At 34.8% G+C, this 23997-nt stretch overlaps 1 protein-coding gene across 2 annotated transcripts; it reads left to right on the plus strand.

The window, feature by feature from the left end:
• Positions 1-7548: 7548 nt before the first annotated feature.
• On the plus strand, positions 7549-23997 carry PLK4 (polo like kinase 4). Of its 2 annotated transcripts, none has more exons than XM_060105824.1 (16): positions 7549-7792; positions 8458-8553; positions 9297-9392; positions 9474-9588; positions 11786-12812; positions 13552-13652; positions 15549-15916; positions 16747-16851; positions 17225-17327; positions 18533-18682; positions 19589-19722; positions 19818-19909; positions 20061-20208; positions 20985-21125; positions 22304-22410; positions 23832-23997. In XM_060105824.1, the coding sequence occupies exons 1-16, from the start codon at positions 7763-7765 to the stop codon at positions 23932-23934; spliced, it is 2916 nt and encodes a 971-aa protein (XP_059961807.1). In that variant the 5' UTR covers positions 7549-7762; the 3' UTR covers positions 23935-23997. The 2 variants fall into 2 exon arrangements, with proteins under 2 accessions (XP_059961807.1, XP_059961816.1); XM_060105833.1 differs by having other exon boundaries at positions 7551-7792; positions 15780-15916.

Raw genomic sequence — 23997 nt, forward strand, 5'->3', positions numbered from 1 at the left:
CAACAACACATAAAAAAGATCACACATCATGACCAAGTTAGATTCATCCTAGGGTCACAAGGATGGTTCAACATATGCAAATCAATCAGTATGACACACCACACAAACAAAAGAAGAGACAAAAACCACATGGTCATCTCAACAGATGCAGAAGAAGCATTTAACAAAATTCAACATCCATTCATGATAAAAACTCTTACCAAAGTGGGTATAGTGGGAACATATCTCAACATAGTAAAAACTATTTATGAAAAGCCCACAGCCAACCTAACAATCAATGGTGAAAAGCTGAAGGCCTTCCCACTTCTATTCAACATAGTACTGGAAGTCCTAGCCACAGCAATCAGACAAGAAAAAGAAATAAAAGGTATCCAAATTGGAAGAGAAGAGGTAACATTATCATTATATGCAAATGATATGATACTAATATATAGAAAACCCTAAAGACTCCACATAAAAACTACTAGAACTGATAAACAAATTCAGCAAGGTAGCAGGATACAAGATTAACATACAAAAATTGGTTGCATTTCTTTACAATGAAATATCAGAAAGAGGAAGTAAAAAAAAAATTCCTTTTTAAATGGTATCAAAAAATAAAATACTGGGCTTCCCTGGTGGCTCAGTGGTTGAGAGTCCGCCTGCTGATGCAGGGGACACGGGTTCGTGCCCCGGTCCGGGAGGATCCCACATGCTCTTGGAAGAATTAATATTGTTAAAATGGCCATACTACCCAAAGCAATATACAGATTTAATGTCATCCCTATCAAATTACCCATGACATTTTTCACAGAACTACAACAAATAATCCTAAAATTTATATGGAACCATAAAAGAACCAGAATTGACAAAGCAATCCTAAGGAAAAAGAACAAACCAAGAGGCATACCTTTCCCAGACTTCAGACAATACTACAATTAGCTACAGTAATCAAAACAGCATGGTATTGTCAGAAAACAAGACATATGGATCAATGAAATAGAATAGAGAGCCCAGAAATAAACCCACACACCTACGGTCAATTAATCTTGACAATTAACAAAGGAGGCACGAATATACAATGGAGAAAAGACAGTCTCTTCAGCAACTGGTGTTGGGAAAGCTGGACAGCCTCATGTAAATCAATGAAATTAGAACACTCCCTCATACCATATATAAAAATAAACTCAAAATGGTTTGAAGACTTAAATATAAGTCATAACACCATAAAATTCCTACAAGAGAACACAGCAAAACATTCTCTGACATAAATCATACCAATGTTTTCTTAGATCAGTCTACCAAGGCAATAGAAATAAAAGCAAAAATAAACAAATGGGACCTAATAAAACAAGCTTTTGCACATCAAAGGAAACAGTAAACAAAATGAAAAGACAACCTATAGACTGGGAGGAAATATTTGCAAGTGATGCAAACAAGGGGTTAATCTCCAAAATATACAAACAGCTCATTCAACTCAATAATAACAACAAAATCCAATCAAAAAATGGGCAGAAGACCTAAATAGACATTTCTTCAAAGAAGACATACAGATGGCCAATAGGCACATGAAAAAATGTTCAACATCGCTAATTATTAGAGAAATACAAATCAAAACAACAATGAGGTATCACCTAATACTGGTCAGAATGTCCATCAGTAAAAAGTCTACAAATAAATGCTGGAGAGAGTGTGGAGAAAAGGGAACCCTCCTACACTGTTGGTGCGAATGTAAATTGGTGCAGCCACTATGGAGGTTCCCCAAAAAACTAAAAATAGAGTTGCTATATGATCCAGCAATCCCATTCTGTAGCATATATCCAGACAAAACTCTAATTCAAAAAAATACATGCACCCCAATGTTCATAGCAGCACTACTTACAAGAGCCAAGACATGGGAACAACCTAAATGTCCATCAGCAGATGAATGGATAAAGATGTGGTATACATATACAATAAAAAATTACTCAGCCATAAAAAATAATGAAATAATGCCATTTGCAGCTACATGGATGGACCTAGAGATTATCATACCAAGTGAAGTAAGTCAGAAAAAGACAATAGCATATGATATCACATATATGGAATCTAAAATATGACACAAATGAACTTATCTGTGAAACAGAAACAGACTCAGACATAGAGAACAGACTTGGGGTTGCTAAGGGGGAGGGTGAGTAGGGGAGGGATGGATTGGGGGTTTGGGACTAGCAGATGCAAACCATTATATACAGAATGCATAAACAACAGGTCTATTGTACAGCACTGGGAACTATATTCAATATCCTGTAATAAACCACAATGGAAAAGAAAAAAATAAAATAATTAAGTAAATAAAATCATTTGAACTTTCCCCTCAGGAAACTAGGAAAAAAAGGGGGGGGCAAGTTAAATCAAAAGTGAGCAAAAGAAAAGAAACAATAAGAATTAGCGAAATCCAATGTTCATTGCAGCACTATTTACAATAGCCAGGACATGGAAGCAACCTAAGTGTCCATCAACAGATGAATGGATAAAGAAGATGTGGCGCATATATACAATGGAATATTACTCAGCCATAAAAAGAAACGAAATTGAGTTATTTGTAGTGAGGTGAATAGACCTAGAGTCTGTCATACAGAGTGAAGCAAGTAAGAAAGAGAAAAACAAATACCATACGCTAATACATATATATGGAATCTAGAAAAAAAATGGTTCTGATGAACCTAGGGGCAGGACAGGAATAAAGACACAGACGTAGAGAATGGACTTGAGGATACGGGGAGGGGGAAGGGTAAGCTGGGACAAAGTAAGAGAGTAGCACTGACATATATACACTACCAAATGTAAAATAGCTAGTGGGAAGCAGCTGCATGGCACAAGGAGATCAGCTCGGTGCTTTGCAACCACCTAGAGGGGTGGAATAAGGAGGGTGGGAGGGAGACGTAAGAGGGAGGGGATATGGGGATATACGTATGTATATAGCTGATTCACTTTGTTATACAGCAGAAACTAACACAACACTGTAAAGCAATTATACTCCAATAAAGATATTAAAAAAAAAGAATTCGAGAAATCAATGAAATTGAAAATAGTAAATCAACAGAGAAAAATCAACAAAACCAAAAGCTAGTTCTTTGAAAAGATCAAAAAATTCATATGACTCTAGCCAGGCTAACTAAGAAAAAAAGAGAGAAGTTACAAATTACTAATATCAGAAATGATAGAGAGGACATCACTACAGATGCCATGGACATACAAAGGATAATAAAGGAATACTTTGAACAACTCTATGCCCACAAATTTGATAACCTAGAAGAAATGGACCAACTTCTGTAACACATAATCTGCCAAAACTCACACAAAAAGAAACAGACAATGTTTAGGCCTATATCTATTAAAGAAATTGAATCAATATGGGTAACCTTCCAAAACAGAAAGCACCAAGCCCAGATGGGTTCACTGGTGAATTCTGTCAAACTTTTAAGGAAGAAATTATGCCAATTCTCTACAATCTCCTTCAGAAGATAGAAGCAGAGGGAATACTTCCTAACTCATTCTCTTAGGTCAGCATTACCATAACACCAAAACCAGCTGACAACATTACAAGGAAAGAAACTACAGACCAATATCTCTCATTAACACAGATGCAAAAATCCTCAACAAAATATTAGCAAATTGAATTTAAAAATTATATAAAAAGAATTATACACCATGACCAAGTGAGATTCAATACTCAAAATTTAATTAATGTAATTCATCACATCAACAGGATAATCATGTCAATAGATGCAGAGAAAGTACCTGACAAAATCCTATACCCACTGATGATAAAAACCCTCAATAAACTAGCAGTAGAGGGGATCTTCCTTAACTTGATAAAGAATATCTATAAAAAAAAAACTACAGGGACTTCCCTGGTGGTCCAGCGGTTAAGACTCTGCACTCCCAATGCAGGGGGTGTAGGTTTGATCCCTGGTTAGGGAACTAAGATCCCGCATGCTGCATGGCATGGCCAAAAAAACCTACAGCTAACATCATACTTAATGGTGAGAAACTAGAAGCATTTCCACTAATATCAGAAACAAGGCAAGTGTGTCCCCTCCCATAATGCCTTTTCAACATCATACTGGAAATACTAGCTACTACAATAAAACAAGAAAAGAAAAGAAAACATGTACAGGTTTGGAAGGAAGACATAACTGTCTTTGGTCGCAGATTATTCTATCACCTATGTAGGAAACCAAACGACAACAAAAAACCTCCCTGGAACTAATAAGTGATTATAGCAAGGTTGCAGGATATATGGTTTATATACAAAAGTCAATTGCTTTCCTATATACCAGCACTGAACAAGTGCAATCTGAAATTTAAAATACAATGCAATTTACAGTAGCATCCCAAAAATGAAATACTTAGGTGTAAATCTAATGAAATATGTACAAGATCTATATGAGGAATACAACAAATCTATGATGAAAGAAATAAAAGAAGAACTAGATAAATGGAGAGATATTCTGTGATCATGGATAGGAAGACTCAATATTGTCAAGATGTCAGTTTTTCCTAACTTTGATCTACAGATTCAATGCAATCCCAACTGAAATCCCAGCAAGTTATTTTATGGCTATCAACAAGCTGATTCTAAAGTGTATACTGAGAGGCAAAAGACCCAGAATAGCCAGTGCAATATTGAAGGAGAACATAGTTGGAGGACCGATACTACTAAGGGTATTGGGTCATATAAATCTACTGTAATCAAAGCAGTGTGGTATTGGTGAAAGAACAGACAAATAGATCAAGGGGAAAGAATAGACAGCCCAGAAATAGATGCACAGAAATACAGTCAATTAATCACTGACAAAGGAGCAAAGGCAATAGAATGAAGCAAAGCTAGTTTTTTCAACAAATGGTGATAAAAAAAAACTGGTTATCCACAATGCAAAAAAATGACTCTGTACACAGCCTTTACAGCCTTCACAAAAATTAACTCAAAATGGATCACAAACCTAAAAATAAAACTATAAAACTCCTAGAAGATAACACAGGAGAAGAAGATTACCTTGGGTATGACAATGACTTTTTAGATACAACACCAAGACACAATCCATGCAACAAATAATTGATAAGCTGGACTTCTTTAAAATGAAAAACGTTTGCTCTTTGAAAGACATCGTCAAGATAATGAGATACAAGCCACAGACTAAGAGGATGTTGCAAAAGAAACATTGATAAAAGACTGTTATCTAAAATACAAAGAACTCTTAAAACTCAACTATAAGAAAACAAACAACCCAATTAAAAAACCAAGGCAAAGAGTTCAATCCATATCTCACCAAAGGAGACAGACATACAGATGGCAAATAAACACATGAAAAGATGCCCTACATCATATATCATCAGGGAAATGCAAATTAAAACAAGATGCAACTACACAGCTATTAGAATGGCTAAAATCCAGAACAATGATAACATCAAATGCTGGTGAGGATGTGGAACAGGAATCCTAATTCATTGCTCGTGGGAATGAAAAGTGGTACAGCCACTTTGGAAGACAGTTTAGAAGTTTCTTACAAAACTAAAATATACTCTTACTATGAGATCCAGCAATTGCTTTTCTTGGTATTTACTGCAAGGAGTTGAAAACATGTCCACAGAAAATCCTGCAAGTGGACATTTATAGCAGTTTTACTCATAATTGCCAAAACTTGGAAGCAACTCAGATGTCCTTCAATAGGTAAATGGATAAGTAAACTGTAATATATCCAGACCATGGAACATTATTCAGCGCTAAAAGAAGTGAGCTATCAAGCCATGAAAAGGCATGGAGGAAACTTAAATGCACATTACTAAGTGAAAGAAGCTAATCTTTAAAGGCTACATTCTATGATTCCAACTAGTCAACATTCTGGAAAATTCAAAACTAGGGAGAAAGTAAAAAGATCAGTGGTTGCTGGGGTGGGGTGAGGGCGGTGAATAGGAGGAGCACAGAGGATTTTTACGGCAGTGAAGATACTATAATGATGGATATATGTCATTATACATTTGTCCAAACCCATAGAATATACAACACCACGAGTGAATCCTAAGGTGAACTATGGACTTTGCATGATTATGATGAGTCAAGTAGGTTCATCCTTACTAAAAATGTACCTTTCTGGTGAGTGATGTTGATAATGGGGGAAGCTATGCATGTTTGAGAGGAGGGAGTATATGGGAACTCTCAGTACCTTCCATTTAGTTTTCCTGTGAACCTATAACCGCTCTAAAAAATTCTTTTTTTTTAAAGTCGATATATAATCCCTGATACTAACAGAATAAAGGATAAACACCACAACCTCCACCCCCTCCAAAAAAAATCCCCCACAATGACAGCAAATTACAAGAACTTCTGAAAGTTTAACAGCAAAAGCAAGTCTAATTGGAAGACTGTACTCTGGAACCAACAGCTCAAGCATTGTAATATATAACCCTAAAGGAAGGATTTCCAGGAACGAAGGGAAAAGTTGACTTTTCTCTGAACAGCTTTTATACAGCTTGCAGGTAGACAGACTTAACGTAAACCTGATATATCCATTAATGTAGAAGAAAAGAACTTTCCATTTAGAAACTGACCTAAGTTTGTGGAGTAGTTCTCAGTTTGTTACATATCCTTGCTGAATATCACCATCTTCTCATCTGCATAAAGTGTATCATACCAACCTCAGAGGTCTTTTTTTTTTAGTTATTTCTGAGATATACATTTTAAAGTAATAACAAGAATTATGACTTATAACATTATACAAGAACATATAAGATTTTCATGAATTTCTAAAAATTTCAGTTTTTTTTTTTTTTTTTTTTTTTGCGGTACGTGGGCCTCTCACTGTTGTGGCCTCTCCCGTTGCGGAGCACAGGCTCCGGACACGCAGGCTCAGCGGCCATGGCTCACGGGCCTAACTGCTCCGCGGCATGTGGGATCTTCCCGCACCGGGGCACGAACCCGTGTTCCCTGCATCGGTAGGCGGACTCTCAACCACTGCGCCACCAGGGAAGCCCTCGGAGGTCTTTTTTGATCAATACATTATCGCACGTGTGCGAGAACTCTCAAATGTGCTATTCTACAAATGGCATTACAATTAATAGAAATTTACCAAAATAAATAATGGAGTCCATTTTCTTAAAGCACCGTATCCATTCATTATCGATATGAAAAACTGGAGTAAGCAAAGAGGTGTAAACGGGCGGTTAAGTCAGGTACTGACTTTTTTCCCCTATGCTGTTCCGTCAAGTTTAAGCATTTGGAATTCAAAAATTGTTTTAAACCCTTTACAGAATTGGAAGAAGTAAGGTTTTCATACCGTGAAGTGAGTAACTGACCAGTTGTGAATGTCTCATATCTTAAGCTACCACTTTTATCCGTCTTGAGCGGGTCTTCCAAGAGCCGAACTGCCAGCGCTCCCAACCAAGTTCTAGGCCGCCGAAGCACTTCCGGTCCTCGGCCCGGAGGCCAGCGGATAAGGAGCCTGCCACGCATGCGCGGCCCGGCGCAGCCTCTGCGGAGCGCCCCGCCTCGTTACGTCCCCTCCAACCTCGCTAGAACGTCAACCGGCGGGAGTTTTTCAAAATGGGAGCGCGGAGGCGCCGCCCAGGCCTCGGAAGGTGCCCGGGAGACCTTTCGGTGGCTGTGGTGTCGTCGCCGGGAGCGGCGGCCTAGAGAGCCGAGCCTGATGGACGCCAAGACACGCTGCCTGCTTGGAGCGCTGCCTCTAAAGGACTGCGTGAAGGGAGTTAATCCGGGGAGCACGGACCGCGGCCTGGAAATATGGCGACCTGCATCGGGGAGAAGATCGAGGTGAAAAGACTCGGCAGTCCTCAGTAGGGCGGGTGGGAGTCGGAGTGCTGGGACTCGTCGAGACCCTGGCTGGAAGGGGATAGAGCGCAGCTAACGGCTGCAGGTTGGACGCCGGAGTGCTTTGGGAGGGTCCCAACCGCCGGGGGCCCGGCTGTTTGTGGGCGGAGCGGCCCGCCCCTCTGAGACGCGGGGGCGGTGGGACAGGTGTGTTGCTCGTGGCCCCGCCCTTCTGTCCCTAGACACCGCGGCTTCATGTCAGCGATCCCGCCGGAGCTGCCGCGCTAGAGCAGGGCAAGGCTATCTTCCCCTTCTCCAAGGGGATGGCGGTTACCTCCGGCGGGAGTTGCGGCGGGATTCCGTTCAGGGCCTTAGCCCTCGGGGGCTGGCTGGAGGTGGGACGAGGATGCTGAGGCTACGCTGAGGCTGAGGAACCAGATCATTAGGGTGCTCTATCCAGAGACCAGCCTGGAAGCTCAGAGACCCGCAAGGCGTCAACATGCTGTCCACCCCAGACACCTGCTGTATCGAGGTGTGATACCTGCTTGAATTTTGAATGCAAATTCTCCTCCCGATCCATTTTAGCTTCTTTTTGCCGGCCCCTTCCTATTTTTCTTCCTTTCTACGTCGAAAATCATCACACATTTTCTTTAATTTTAACTTTTAAGGATTTTAAAGTTGGAAATCTGCTTGGTAAAGGATCATTTGCTGGTGTCTATAGAGCTGAGTCCATTCACACTGGTTTGGAAGTTGCAATCAAAATGGTAAGAATATGTTAATCAGCTTCTCACTTCTACTTTGCAAGTAACTAGAGAGGTTTGCTACTTGAGATGTTAGAAACTCCTTACCTGCCAGCCTTTTCTTTATGCTGTAAAAAACCCATTGCTTAGGTAGAAGACAGTAGTTCCAACAGTTAAACTTAAGGATCTCTTAGGAGATCCTTAACCATGCTTAAATAAGTGTTCTGTCTTTACTCATGTTCATTAGATTTGGTATCTGTTCTAATTATACGTAACTTAGAGTAATTGGTAGCAGTCAAAGAACAAATAATTTGTTTATAATAAGAAGAATACACTTGTGCATAGTTCTGTATTACACTGTAAAAAGCTAAAGTACTATTCTTGATTGTTAGAAGTCAGTCTAATAGGAGTAACATAAGCAAATTAAGAAACACCTAAACCAGTAGGAAAAGGGAAGAGAAGTTTTGTTTTAAAGCTTTGCTAAATTTTATTCGTTGTTATTATCATAGATATGATGGTTGAGCTATTAAATTCTTTAAGTTGGTAGAGTGTATTAGAATGCATTGGGCAAGTTTATTGAATGTCCACTCTGTCAAGCACTCGGCTAGGTGCATGGGGAAAATAGACAATGAAATAAATTGATCTCAAAAAGAAGATAAAAGGACTTCAGAATATTTTAAAGTATACTTTCTCTTTTCAAAGTTAACATGACAACTTCACATTTGAAAGTTTATCATCAACATTTAAACCTCTCGTGTTATTTTTAGATAGATAAGAAAGCCATGTACAAAGCTGGAATGGTACAGAGAGTCCAAAATGAGGTGAAAATACACTGCCAATTGAAACATCCTTCTATCTTGGAGGTAAGATACAAATTTTGTAAAAGTGGCCAAGGGCATTGAATTTTTCTGTATTATAATTTATTATGCCCTTTTACATTTCAGCTGTATAACTATTTTGAAGATAACAATTATGTGTACCTAGTATTAGAAATGTGCCATAATGGAGAAATGAACAGGTATCTAAAAAACAGAAGAAAACCATTCTCAGAAAATGAAGGTAGGCTGTGCTTCTTTTTTTCTTTCTTTCATTTTTCTTAAAAAAAATTTTTTTTAGAAAATACAAATTTTACTCTTTGTAGTTTTGAAGAATGTACTGTTTTATAATATTTAGTAAAACTGTTTCAATTATTATTTTGGGCTATAAAAAGAGATTTCCCCCCCCAAATTAAAAAAGCTGTTAATCCATATAAATAATTCAGGCATTACAGAAGTAAAGTAGAAGAAGAAATTTGCTATCCATCTTTTGCCAAAACATTTTAAATTAAGTCATTGGTCACAGTTGAATGTATATCTTTTCAAATCTAGAAAAAGCTTTTTTAGAATGCTGTTGATGACTATAAAGTAGTTTCTAAGTCAAACACAGTACCTGTTGAAACCATTTATTATAGGAAATGTCAAACACTTAATTGAGACAGTAATATAATGAGCCCCTATGAACTTACCACTGAGCTTCCAAAACTATCAACTCATTGTTTCATCTGTACCCTTCTTATTCCCCCAATTCCTCAGAGTATATTGAAGCAAATCATAGACATCTTTTTATCTTTAAACGATGCAGACTTTAAAAAGAAAAAAAAAGTAAGCACAAAGTCACTATCACACCTAATAATCCCTTGCTATCAAACACGTTGTCAGTTTCAGCTTCCCCGGTTTCTTATAAGTAACTTTTTTTACAGTTCAGATCAGGATCAAGTAAGGTCCGTATATCATCACACAAATGATTGTTTTCAAATTATCTTACCCTGCTAACTAACATTGCAGGCTAAGATTGAAAGCTAAGGAAGGTGGTTGCTGATAGGCTTTTTGTCCATTTGATCTATATTTAACCCATTTGGAAAACAATTTGGTCATATGTGTTAAGAGTTAAGGAAATGTTCATATCCTTAGACTGAAAATAAGAACATAATACATAATAAGAAAATAAATTCATATACATATTGATGATGAGTACTGCATTTTTCATAATACTGTATAATAGTAAGGCCTTCTTAAATAAGACAACTTGCAAAAGATAGGAAGGAAATGAATTACCAATTTGACTAATTAAAATTAAGAATGTGTATGACAAAGGATACTGTCAACAAATTTAAAAGTTAAAGATAGGAAGAAAATATTTGTATAACAAATGGCTGTCCAATTAATATTTAAAATATAAGGCATGCCTTAAAAGAAAAGATAATTGTATAGGAAAATGGACAGGGGATGTAAGCAGACTGTTCACAGAAGAGAAAGTATAATTGGCCAATAAACATACGAAAAGATGCTCAAAATTAGTAGTAATCATAAGAACGCCAACTAAAATAATGAGTGCCATTTTTTTACCCATTGGATTGAGACTACCTAATTTCAACAAGGATATGCTTGAAAATAACAGCCTTTTGGAGGGCGATTGGCAAGGTATTAAAATACTAAATTTTATCTTTGAACCTAGTGATTCTACTTCTTGAATTTACCATAATGAAGCACCCCATATATATGCACAAGAAAACAAGCATGTACAAGAATGTTTATTGCTATATTTTTTTATAATCTTGAAATGACCCAAATATTAACCAATAGCAATTTAATAAGATGGAGATCTATGTGTACTGACATAGAAATATCTCCAAGAAATATTGTGAAGTGGCAAAAAAAGTAACAAAGTATATTTTATACCATTTTTATATTTTAAAAACATTTATTACAGTGTATTTCTATAGATTTAAATGTACATAAGCACATGGAAGAAAAGTTTAAAAGAATATATATAAACTGTTAAAAGTGACTACTTTTTAGGAGGGTTTGGGAGGACATCAAAGGAAATTCAGCTTGCTTTTCTTTTTTTCTCTTTTTTACAATTTGAATTATTTATGAATTGTTTAATTATAAATATTTTCTCTTTCTATGGACTTCTGGTTACCCTAGTTAACTCTAGTCACTCCCAATTCCTAATAAAATTAAGCTTCCCTTAACTGTATTTAGAAAACTCATTAGTTGGAAAGGACAGAGTTTAAAAGGAGTGCCTAGTTGTCTTAATGGGAATTATTAAAGAATATTATGAAATTATCAGAGTGGTATTTTGGCTGGTAAAACTAAGCTACAAACCAGTTTACTAATTGTCATACTGGCATATGTACTTGGGTTTCATAATGTATTCTAAATACTGAATCTTCAGATTTTCTAAATTGTAAGTTTTATTTTTTGCATTCTAACAGCTCGACACTTCATGCACCAGATCATCACAGGAATGCTGTATCTCCATTCTCATGGTATATTACACCGGGACCTCACACTTTCTAACCTCTTACTTACGCGTAATATGAACATCAAGATCGCTGATTTTGGGCTGGCCACTCAATTGAAAATGCCACACGAAAAGCACTATACTTTATGTGGAACTCCTAATTACATTTCCCCAGAAATTGCAACTCGAAGTGCACATGGACTTGAATCTGATATTTGGTCCTTGGGCTGTATGTTTTATACGTTACTTATTGGAAGACCACCTTTTGACACTGATACCATCAAGAACACGTTAAATAAAGTTGTACTGGCAGATTATGAAATGCCAACTTTCTTGTCAAGAGAAGCCAAGGACCTTATTCACCAGTTACTTCGTAGAAATCCAGCAGATCGTTTAAGTCTGTCTTCAGTATTAGACCATCCTTTTATGTCCCGAAATTCTTCAACAAAAAGTAAACATTTAGGAACTGTGGAAGACTCAATTGATAGTGGACATGCTACAATTTCTACTGCAATTACGGCTTCTTCCAGTACCAGTATGAGTGGTAGTTTATTTGACAGAAGAAGACTTTTGATTGACCAGCCACTCCCAAATAAAATGACTATATTTCCAAAGAATAAAAATTCAAGTTATTTTTCTTCTTCAGGAGATGGAAGCAGCCTTTATACTCAGTGGGGAAATCAAGAACAAGAAACCAGTAATAGTGGAAGGGGAAGAGCAATCCAAGAGGCAGAAGAAAGGCCACATTCTCGATACCTTCGTAGAGCCCATTCCTCTGATAGATCTGGCATCTCTAATAGTCAGTCGCGAGCGAAAACATATACAATGGAACGGTGTTACTCAGCAGAAATGCCTTCAAAATCCAAAAGATCAGGAGTAGATGAAAATGAAGAAAGATACTCATCCACAAACAGCAATGCTAATATTCTTCACTTCTTTAAAGAAAAGACATCCAATGGTCCTGGATCTTTTGAAAGACCTGATAACAATCAAGCACTGTAAGAATAATTCTATCAAAAAGCATTTTACTTTTCGATAAACATTGTATTAGCACAAACATGAAGCTGCATCTAACTAAGGGTTACCTTTTTTCTAACCTTGTCAGATATTCCTGGGGCACTTTTAACTATGACTTCTGTTTTTTAATAGGAAGAGAATCAGAATGATGATTTTGAATTGTGGTTAAGAATCTCTTAAAATGAGTGTATGTGCTCATGAATGTATTTGTAGTATGTGTTTAATACTTGGGAATTTCTAGTGTCATTTTAAATTTTATATGAAGCAGGTCTCCAGTGCAATGTATCATATATTAAACATGTCTGATTCCTAAAGTACTCTTAACAGTAACTGTACACACACACACACACACACACACAAATAGAGAAAGAGAAGTTGACCCTAAGTGATGAGTAATCATATTATTGACTGCTTCTCACATGAAGGCAAGTTTTTAGTGACTAGTGTTTTTCTTTTTCTGATCTTTGATTTTTATGTTTAAATTAAAAGAGGACAGTAGCCATATAGAAATGTTGTCATAGTGCCATGGGCATTTTGGCATGGGAATTTAGCTTCATAGACACAATTTAGTTATGCAAATGTTGGGTTCTACAGTTACTGTAAAAATTTTTAGGTATTCATATCAGAAGAGAGCTCCCTTTTTTAATGTTTTTTTACCTTAAAAGGTTAGTACCTGATAATTTTTTATTAGTTTATGGGAAATTTTTTTTCTTTGTTTAGCTCCAATCATCTTTGTCCAGGAAAAACTCCTTTTCCATTTCCAGACCAGATAGCTCAGACTGAAATGGTGCAACAGTGGTTTGGGAATCTGCAAATAAATGGTGAGTTTTTAATGGGCTATTAAATAAAAAGTTAATGACTTGGCCACTTACCAAGCATTGCAGTTTTCTATTTGGGTTTTCTTAAGAAAATAGTGCATTTTCAATAAACTGTTACAATAATAGTAATAATTACTGTTAACACAGTTTGAGTATTTACTGTATCAGCGACTGTCCTTAATGCTTAACATATATTATTAACTTATTAATATTCTCACAGAAACCATATGAGGAAGATACTATTATTAGCCCTGTCTTACAAATGAGGAAATAGTAGTGCTCAAAGGTTAATTTGCCAAGCTGCACTGTCCATAAATACAAGAGAGAGGAGTATAACCCAAGCAGTCTGGCTCAGAGACTTTACTCTTAACCCCTCCGCTCCTGCAGCCTCTCTGTAATAAGTACCTACTATCAGTGCCTATAAAATAATCAAAAGATGGTTGACTTCATTTTTAAGTAGAAGGTGATGTAGACCATCATAGTGTACCAATGGGACCTCACATACACTAAAATACACAGCTACTAAAACCTAAACATTTTTAAACAGCTGTCATCCAAGTCATTATTTTATTTATAGATACAGAGTTTGAAAGTTAAACATTTCTCATTATTGAACATGACATTCACAGAAGGTGGGTTGGAAAATAATGATGGAAAAAGAAAACAAAAGAAACATATGGAGAGGAGGAGAGAATTTTTTACTAAGTATCATGTTACCTCAGACAAAGTGCATAATATGGCTATAATTTAAGCAGAGAGTCGTTATGTCACCTCAAGAGTCTATTTTTTTCATGTATATTATTTTCAAGGGCCCAAAAGAGAATTAATCTTCTCATGTGTACTTGTTAAAGATGATAATTCAAGTTTATGTTTTTTAAAACTACAAAACTGCCATGTGCTTAATCTTGCACTTAACCTTCTATTGTGTTTATAGATACTTTTATTTGGTAACATGGACATGTCTGAAATAACCTTGTTTATAATGCTCTAGTAGTGCTGCTACAATTTTAAAGTTATATTATTTGATATAAGATATTTTCTGTCATAATGGGAGTTATGGAGGGAGGCACTTAAAAGTCATTTAAGGGGAAAGCTGAGATATAGATTTTTATAATTTAGCATTAAAAAAATTGCCTTACAAAGTTTTATATAGTCTAATCATTTTAAGGGCTTTAAAAAAAAATAATGTTCCCATGTGGACTCTAAAACTATATAAAATTTAAATGGGTAAAGTTCAAGAACTGTTTTAGAAATGTGGGTACAAATACATTTGTAATATTAAGTATTAATAATAAACCTATTTCATATATTTTAGAGTGTTTTGGTTTTAGTTGCATATTTTGTAAGTAAAGATGAAATAGTCCTTAGCTTAAAGAGAGTGAATTTACATGTTATGTAGAATTATTACCTGGGAACTCCTCTCAAATCTGTATTTGTTGCAGCATTGGCAGTTGCTTTAGTATTAGTAGGTGACCCTAGTTTTTGCTTTGATTGAAAAATTTATTTCATATTAATATCTTTTCTTTCTTAGTCTTAGACAAGTTATTCCTTTGCAGGCTGGCTTAAAATGTCCTTTTATAGTCACTATTTTATTATGCGATATCTTTTTGTTGTTGTTGTTGTTGTTTTTTGGCCGAGCCGTGCAGCTTGTGGTATCTTATTTCCCCAACCAGGGATTGAACCTGGGCCCTTGGCAGTGAAAGCACCAAATCCTAACCACTAGACTACCAGGGAATTCCCTTATGCCATATCTTAAACTGAAAAATTACAAGCTTTTTTTTTAAACTAGATTTCTTTTGTTCCTCAGGAAAAAAGAATGCTACTGTAACCAGCATGACATTGTTTTGTGTAGACTTGACTTTTTATTCACTAAATTGCTTTATTCTATGTATATTATAGCTCATTTAAGAGAAACTACTGAGCGCAACAGCATTAGCCCAAACAGAGATTTCCAGGGCCATCCAGATTTGCAGGACACATCAAGAAATGCCTGGACTGATATAAGAGCCAAAAAGAGCCCTGATGCTTCTGATAATGCACATTCTGCAAAACAGTTGAATACCATGAAATATATGACTGCATTTCACAGTAAACCTGAGATAATTCAACAAGAATCTATTTTTGGCTTAGATCCTTCTTCCGAACAAAGCAAGACAAGGGGTATGGAGCCACCACTGGGTTATCAGAAACATACATTAAGAAGCATTACATCTCCTTTGACTGCTTACAGGTTAAAACCAATCAGACAGAAAACGAAGAAGGCTGTGGTATGTCCATTATTTTTCTAAATCACTGGATGATATTTTCCTTGAGTATATGGTTTCTGGTATCAAACATAATGATATCTTTTCAGTTCCCTATAATGTCCCTGTATTTTTGATACGCACTTGATAAACTCACTTAAAAGAGACTGGGTGTTTATGGAAAAATAGCTGTTGTTTCCTTCTGGGTACTTTAAGAATGGTGAATTGATAGTAATTTTTGAATTTTAAATTATTGATAATGAAAAACATTTAAAAGTAATACTGGCTAAATACTGTGTTAAATATTCACAACCCTAATAACTAAGTTAATATTTAATACTAATACTATCTTTTGCTTTTGTTTTCATTGTTTCTACATTTAATCTAGTCTCAAAAAGATAAACTAGAAAATATAACTTTTTTTAACATCTGAAACTATTTAAAGAAAAGGAGTATGCACAAAATTAAGTATAGCCTTTTTTTAATGTCATGTGTGCATTGGGAATGGTGATTTTGATTTTTTAATTCTGTCTTCATCCTTTTTGTCCCTTTCACCCAGTCTTGCCTTTATTTGGCGTGCTATTGTCTTTTCAAGCTCTTAAATTCTCCACCCTACCTTCTGCTTTCTTTCTGCTCACTGGTTATCATTTCACACTTCATTATACTTTATATTTCACAGTTGTGCTGAAATACACCTGTGGTCTAGACAATTGCAGTGAAGCAGCTATTTGATTTTTACTTTAATTTTTGTTTCTGCCATGGTTAAGTACTTTTCTCTTAACTAATATGTATGTCAGAACTGTTCTGGTAAATAAGAGAATTGTTACTGATTTTAGTTTTATTTTTTTTTTTAGGTGAGCATACTTGATTCAGAGGAGGTATGTGTGGAGCTTCTAAAGGAGTATGCATCTCAAGAATATGTGAAAGAAGTTCTTCAAATATCTAGTGATGGAAATATGGTAATGTGGATTTCCTTTATTATCTTGCAGCTTCATCACTTAAGCATTTAGCATTCCATTCATTCTATAATGATATTTAAAAAGCAATTTTTAGTCACTTTTCCTGATATGATAGTATCTCTGGAATTCAAAAACTAAAATAGCATACTACATACATTTAAATAAATTAGTGTGGTGTAAAAACTAATTATAACCAGGAACAAAGTCTAAACTTTAGGCTTAAGTTTAAAAAGCAAAATTATTACTTTTAGAGAATATTTAGCATTTTCAATAAAAATAATATACATGTGGGCTCTTTTTATAATTTTAGTAACAAAATATAGTGCTCTAACTTAATGGCATATAATCAGAATTCTTAAAAATTTTTTGCCAGATCACTATTTATTATCCAAATGACGGAAGAGGTTTTCCTCTTGCAGATAGACCGCCCTCACCTACTGACAACATCAGTAGGTACAGTTTTGACAATTTACCAGGTATGTAAATTTACCAGGGAATAAATTTAGATAATGGATTTATATATACATAAACTCTATACTGTGGGTATCATAAATTGTAAATATTTTGGCTTCAGTCGAGATGCAGGTTATGTTCTTATAACTTTATATCTGGTGAGATGTGCTATACCTTACTAATCCAATGTTTAGTCATATTCTGTGTTATAATGGTATTTTATTGTTTACTTAAGTAAAAACTAACTCTAGAATATTAGTCATGTGTCACACAAATATAATTTGTACACTTGTATAGTTACAATTTGTCTAGAATCATGTTAAAAATTCAACATGAAGTATCTGGTTTTTGACTTTTGAAATCATTACTGTGCTACATAATGATCACTTGTAATTGTGGTTAACCAAATTTGGCTCCCGGTTTAGCTTCTGGATATTATGAATTGGGAAATTAAGTACTAAGTAGTAAGACTTCCCTAAGATAACTTAGAAACAAATAAGAGAACCTATCTAATCTAACTCTGTTAGAAATTAAGACATGTAGACAAGACTATCAAATATTATAAATGACCATAGTTACAGGGAACTGCTAAAATTTACTACTCTATGTTTTACTAATATAAAAAGTGCTACATTTCTTTTCCTAAAGTCATTTGGTTCTGTTATCTCAGGTAGAACTCTTTTCATTTCATTTATTAAAACTTTCCTGGAGTCATTATCTTACTTTTAATAAGGAGTCAGTGATTCAAATAAGAGATTTTTTAAATAATCATGAGACTGTGACTTCTCTGGCAGCCCAGTAGTTAAGACTTCACCTTCCAATGCAGGGGGTGCGGGTTCTATCCCCTGGTCGAAGAGCTAAGATCCCACATGCCTCATGGCCAAAAAACCAAAACAGAACAGAAGCAATGTTGCAACGAATTCAATAAAGACTTTAAAGATGGTCCACATCAAAAAAACTTTAATAAATAATGATACTAATCATCAGATTTTGTTATATACTTCTTAGGAATTTTATTATACTGTCTTTAGTTTTCATTAAAATAGTAGACTTACATCTCTAAAATATTTTTATTTGGGTAATGGGACTGTTAACTTTGGGTAATGGGATTATTAACTTTCAACTTGAATTTTTGAGGAAGAGTAGAAATAAATGTTAGATTGTTATGGAATTTATGTCAACACTTTATTCCCTAATGTTAGGTAACTTTTTTGTTTTCTCTCCCTAGAAAAGTACTGGCGAAAATATCAATATGCTTCCAGATTTGTGCAGCTTGTAAGATCTAAATCTCCCAAAATCACTTATTTTACAAAATACGCTAAATGTGTTTTGATGGAGAATTCCCCTGGTGCTGATTTTGAGGTTTGGTTTTATGATGGTAAGTGCCATTTAGAAATGGTAATTTTTTTCCCTTTAGTTTGTAACATAGAAGTTGTGGGGTTTTTTGGTTTTTGTAAATTCAACACAGTGAGCTTTATTTATTTATTTTATTTATGGCTGCACTGCATGGCTTGCGGGGTCTCAGTTCCCCGACCAGGGATTGAACCGAGGCCACAGCAGTGAAAGCTCTGAATCCTAACCACTAGACCACCAGGGAACTCCCCAACACAGCGAGTTGTGTCTGTGTGTATGTGTGTGTGTGTGTGTGTGTGTATCCATACATAAAAATTATACAGCACAGTATACTCTATGTCAAATGTTAATCAAAATTTATATATACTTGCTTGTAAACAATTTATTCTCTAATATGTATATTAATTCTCTTTCCCCTTTTGGCTCCAGTTTAACAACATTCTGATTGATATTATAAAAAATAGCATGAAATAAACAATATCCTGTTTCTTACTAGAAATTTAAACGGACACATACCAAATTTTTAGAATAATAAATATCACAAAAGGATAAGGTTGAACCAGAGAATTTTATTTTATAAATCTATAAAGATGTTACTTTTTAATCTGTAAAGTTTCCTCCTTTAAGAGACACATACTACATACACTCACACAGTACACATAATTATAGCTGTCCTTCAGTTATGTTTTTGTATGAGAGTAGTGGTTTTTTAAAAATATAAAAGTATCAAACTTAAGCCAGTTATATGTGGAAAAGAAAAATGGCCTATATTTTTTGAATACTACTTTGAGAGCCTCATTTTATTAATGGCCAATAAGTGAATGTAAATGTTACCTTGATCTGGGAGTCATTATGTACTGGAGTGTGATAATGAATATAAATCTAGTAATATTTAAAGAAATAATAAAGGGTTTTCTGCTTAATTTTTAAGGAGCAAAGATACACAAAACAGAAGATTTAATTCAGGTGATCGAAAAGACTGGCAAATCTTACACCTTAAAAGGTGAAAGTGAAGTTAATAGCTTGAAAGAGGAAATAAAAATGTATATGAACCATGCTAATGAGGTATGTACCGACTTTTAGTAGGTTTTTTCTTACCAATTAATAATAATACAGATGACATAGACGAAGTAATGACAGAAAGCACTCTTTTGAAATAGGGCCACCGTATTTGTTTAGCACTGGAATCCATAATTTCAGAAGAGGAAAAGAAAAGTGGAAGTGCTTCCTTTTTCCCAATAATCGTAGGAAGGTAAATGTTTGAAAATTTATTAAATATGGCTAAAATGTGTAGAAATGTTTTTTTAAAAAAAACAGTTTAATGTTTACATTATGAACATTCTTTTGTTTTCTATAAATTGAAAGCTTTAAAGGAATGTATTTGACATATCTTTCTCCTTCAGAAAACTTAGTAGTACTAGTTCACCTAAGGCCTTAACACCTCCTCCTTCTGTGGATCCAAACTACCCAATGAGAGAGACACCATCTCTGAACAGAATGATCATAAATAGTGCAGCTTCTCCAGAACAGGCACCAATACTTAATCCTTCTGTAAGTAAATATATGTCACTTCTGTACTTTAAACTCTTCAATGATTGCCTAATGTCCTTGATATAAAACTAAAACACCCTACTGTGGCCTTACTATCACCTACCTACTTTTCCAGTCTCATCCTGAGCTACCCCACACTCTCTGTGCCTAGTTCCTTGATTAAGCCAAACTCTCAGGGCCTTTCCACATGCTGTTCACTTGACCTGGAACTCTTTTCCCAAACCTCTTAATGGCTAATTCTTTCTCATCTTTCAGGACTCAGTTTAAATATTACCTCAGCAAGGCCTAACCAGACTCCTCTGGGAAAAAGCTAAATATATTAACATATATTGTTTTATTTTTACATAAACTGCCTTAATATCCATGATAGAATCATGGTTAAACAAACTTATATTTTTACTCAATGAACTATCATGCCAATAAAAACTATATAGCAATGTAGTAAAATGCAAGATTAAAGAAATAGATCTCTGTGTGTGTATATGGGTATGTGTGTATTCACACACACAAACATACATATATATAATTGCAGCTATGAAAAATTATACCTTGGGAAAAAAAGACAAAAGAAATCTACCAAAATCAAAACAGTAGTTGTGTGATTTTTTTTCCTATTTTATACTTTTCCAATTTTCTGTAATGTGATTGTATTTTTTTAATTTTGTCTTTTAAAAATTAATTTAAGATAATGAAAATCCGGTCATCATCTACTTTTGCTGAAGTTGGCTTATTAGAATGCTAAGGAATAGTATCTTCCTTTCTTTTATTGTTTGTAGATGGTTACAAATGAAGGACTTGGCCTTGCAGGTGCAGCTTCTGGAACTAACAGCTCTCCTAGTAGTCTAAAAGATTGTCTCCCTAAATCAGCACAACTTTTCAAGTCTGTTTTTGTGAAAAATGTTGGTTGGGCTACACAGGTGAGAAGTTAGATTTCTCTTTGCAAGACAGTTTTTACACCTTTTTTGCATTGATTATATCATTAACAATTTTCACATTTTTTTATTTGTATACAGATGGAAAGCTCTAGATATTGTTGATAACAAACTGCCTGCTAGGGCCTAGGTGACCTGTTCTTGCCATTTGTTTTTAAAGTAGAAGTCATGATGATGGCTAAACATTAGGATTTGAGAATGACCAGGGTGTCGTAAGTTTTAAACAGTATTTGTAATCTATATTAATAGAGTAACTTTTATTTGGCAGAAAAGAATTTTTGCATTTGAAAATTAGGTCTACATTGAGTTTCAAACTTAAAGAATTTTATGTAGGTGTAAACTTAGATTTGTATATTTTCTGAAAGCTTGAACTTTGGAGATGTTTGAGCACAGCACATGTAATTTTTACTTACCAGTGAAGTAAAATAACAGGCTAGTCCTTTATGGGGGGTAGGAAATAATGGGAAGGGAACTCAGCATTTGTTGAGTACATGCTATGTGGTACCATGTTTTCCATATACATTGTCTCATTTCCCAAAATAAAACCTAGTAAAGTTGATGTTATCTCCTTTCATAGATAGTAAAATTATGGCTCATAATGGATGGTTGACTTGCACATTCCTACTAGTTAGTTTGCAGAATCTGGATGTAAACCCAGGTCTATTTGATTCCAGTGTCCATGTCTTCTCTGTTCTCTGTTTGGAGTGGCACATTGTAAACATCAGTGACTAAAGAAACCAATTTCAAAAGCAAAGAAGTAACATTCTCAAGCAGAATAGAAATTCTTTTGGCCTAAGAACAAAGAATAGAGGGAAATTCTAATTTAAGAAAGTGTTGCTTGGTTATTTCCTAAATCTCCTTGGTTAGAAATACTATGGGAAAGGAAAAAAAAAAGTTTGCTCAGATATCCTAGTGGAAATGAATGGGAAACAGGATTTATGTAGAATAATTTTAATTTATGATGCCCTATCCATTAAAGGAATAATCTGTAAAAGATATGAATATTCTCAAATGTTACTACCATCACAGCCCCAAATTTGTAGTTACCTGAAGGGTTGTTTTGTTTTTTTTTTTTAAACTATATGAAAATCCTGTTAAACATGAGTACCTTTTAAGAACTTCATATCCTCTATAGTAATTTTGCTTGCTTATTACTTTTATAGTTAACTAGTGGAGCTGTGTGGGTTCAGTTTAATGATGGGTCCCAGTTGGTCGTGCAAGCAGGAGTGTCTTCTATTAGTTATTCATCTCCAGATGGTCAAACAACTAGGTAAGTTCTTAAAATACTGGTTGAGATTCAGCTCTTTTCTCTAATTTTGTTTTATCTATATGATGAAATAAATGACTTAATAAAGTTACTATTTTCATGTTGACAAAGTTCATATTATTATTTAAACTTAAATATTCATAGCAGCTCATATAGTCTTTTTAATGCATATTTTATGAATATTTACAGGAATGCAGGGTAATTGGTATGGATTATCCACTCCAAGTGGTTAGATTCCTTTAGCCTTCTTATTCCTTCAGTCTAACTAGGCTGGCCCTTTTCAGAAGTAATGGACTTCTAAGTTCAAATATACTTAGACAATTTACATAAAAGAACATAGAAACAAGGAAGCTTTCTTTTAAAAGGTAACCAGATTATTTTTCCCAAATGAAAGGCTGTATCCCCTGATCTAATGTAAAGTGATTCATGTTTAAAAGACTTTTTTGAATGTATATATTCCTTCTAAATGAGGATGTATGCCAGGCTAATAAGTATGCTAACAAGGAGGATCTGGGAATAGTAAGAATAAGCAGTAGTTTGGTCTCCACATTTCAAACCATAACTTACTGAAAAGAGGTAGGGTGCCGACAGTGCCAGTACAAACATGATACTTTATGAAAAGTGCATACTGTAGAGAAAATACTTGGTACAGATATAATTTGTGGATATCTACCAACTGCTTTTGTGTGTATATATGCAGTACCATCATTTAAAGAACTCATAAAGTGAGAGGTTTTGTTAAATCAACTCTTTCAAATGCTCCAGAAAGTGGAAGGATACAGATATAAAATGGGTAGAACCCATGTTCAGAAGATAAAAGTTCAGATTTTACTTGATATGGTCATTTGGAAATTTTTAATATTTAATAGAAATGTATTTATAATGCATTTAGCTTAGTATTTTCTTTAGTGTCTTCAATTTAATGAGGAATCCAGATTTTCAGCTTGCTTTAGAAATTATAAAGTCCATTCAAGTTTTTTGACCTAATTTTCTTTTTATTATTTAAATACATTTAGAAATTGGTCTATTTTAAAAGGAAACAGGGACTTCCCTGGCAGTCCAGTGGTTAAGACTTCACCTTCCAGTGCAGGGTGGTGTAGGTTCAATCCCTGGTCGGGGAGCTGGGATTTCACATACCTCACAGCCAAAGAACAAAAACATAAAACAGAAGCAATGTTGTAGCAAATTCAATAAAGACTTAAAAAAAAATGGTCCACATCAAAAATATCTTTAAAAAATAAAAATAAGTAAAGGAAACAAATTGAGTATGCTTAATTTAAGTATCTAATAAAGAATTTTGTATGATCTCTCTGAGGTGCCTTTGCCATTGAAGAATTACTGAAAAATATACTGTGCCTTTTGGTACTCTTACAAACCAAGTGACTAAGTTATAATTTTATCTTTTTCTCTTTTGCTTCACTTAGGTATGGAGAAAATGAAAAATTACCAGAATACATCAGAAAGAAATTACAGTGTCTTTCTTCCATCCTTTTGATGTTTTCTAATCCAACTCCTAGTCTTCATTGATTAAAGCTCCTTTTAGATATATATATGTTTAATAAATAACGTTTCTGTTGGCTTTCAAATAAA

The sequence above is a fragment of the Mesoplodon densirostris genome, chromosome 1, assembly GCF_025265405.1.
Source record: "Mesoplodon densirostris isolate mMesDen1 chromosome 1, mMesDen1 primary haplotype, whole genome shotgun sequence".
In the NCBI taxonomy this organism is placed as follows: Eukaryota; Metazoa; Chordata; class Mammalia; order Artiodactyla; family Ziphiidae; genus Mesoplodon; species Mesoplodon densirostris.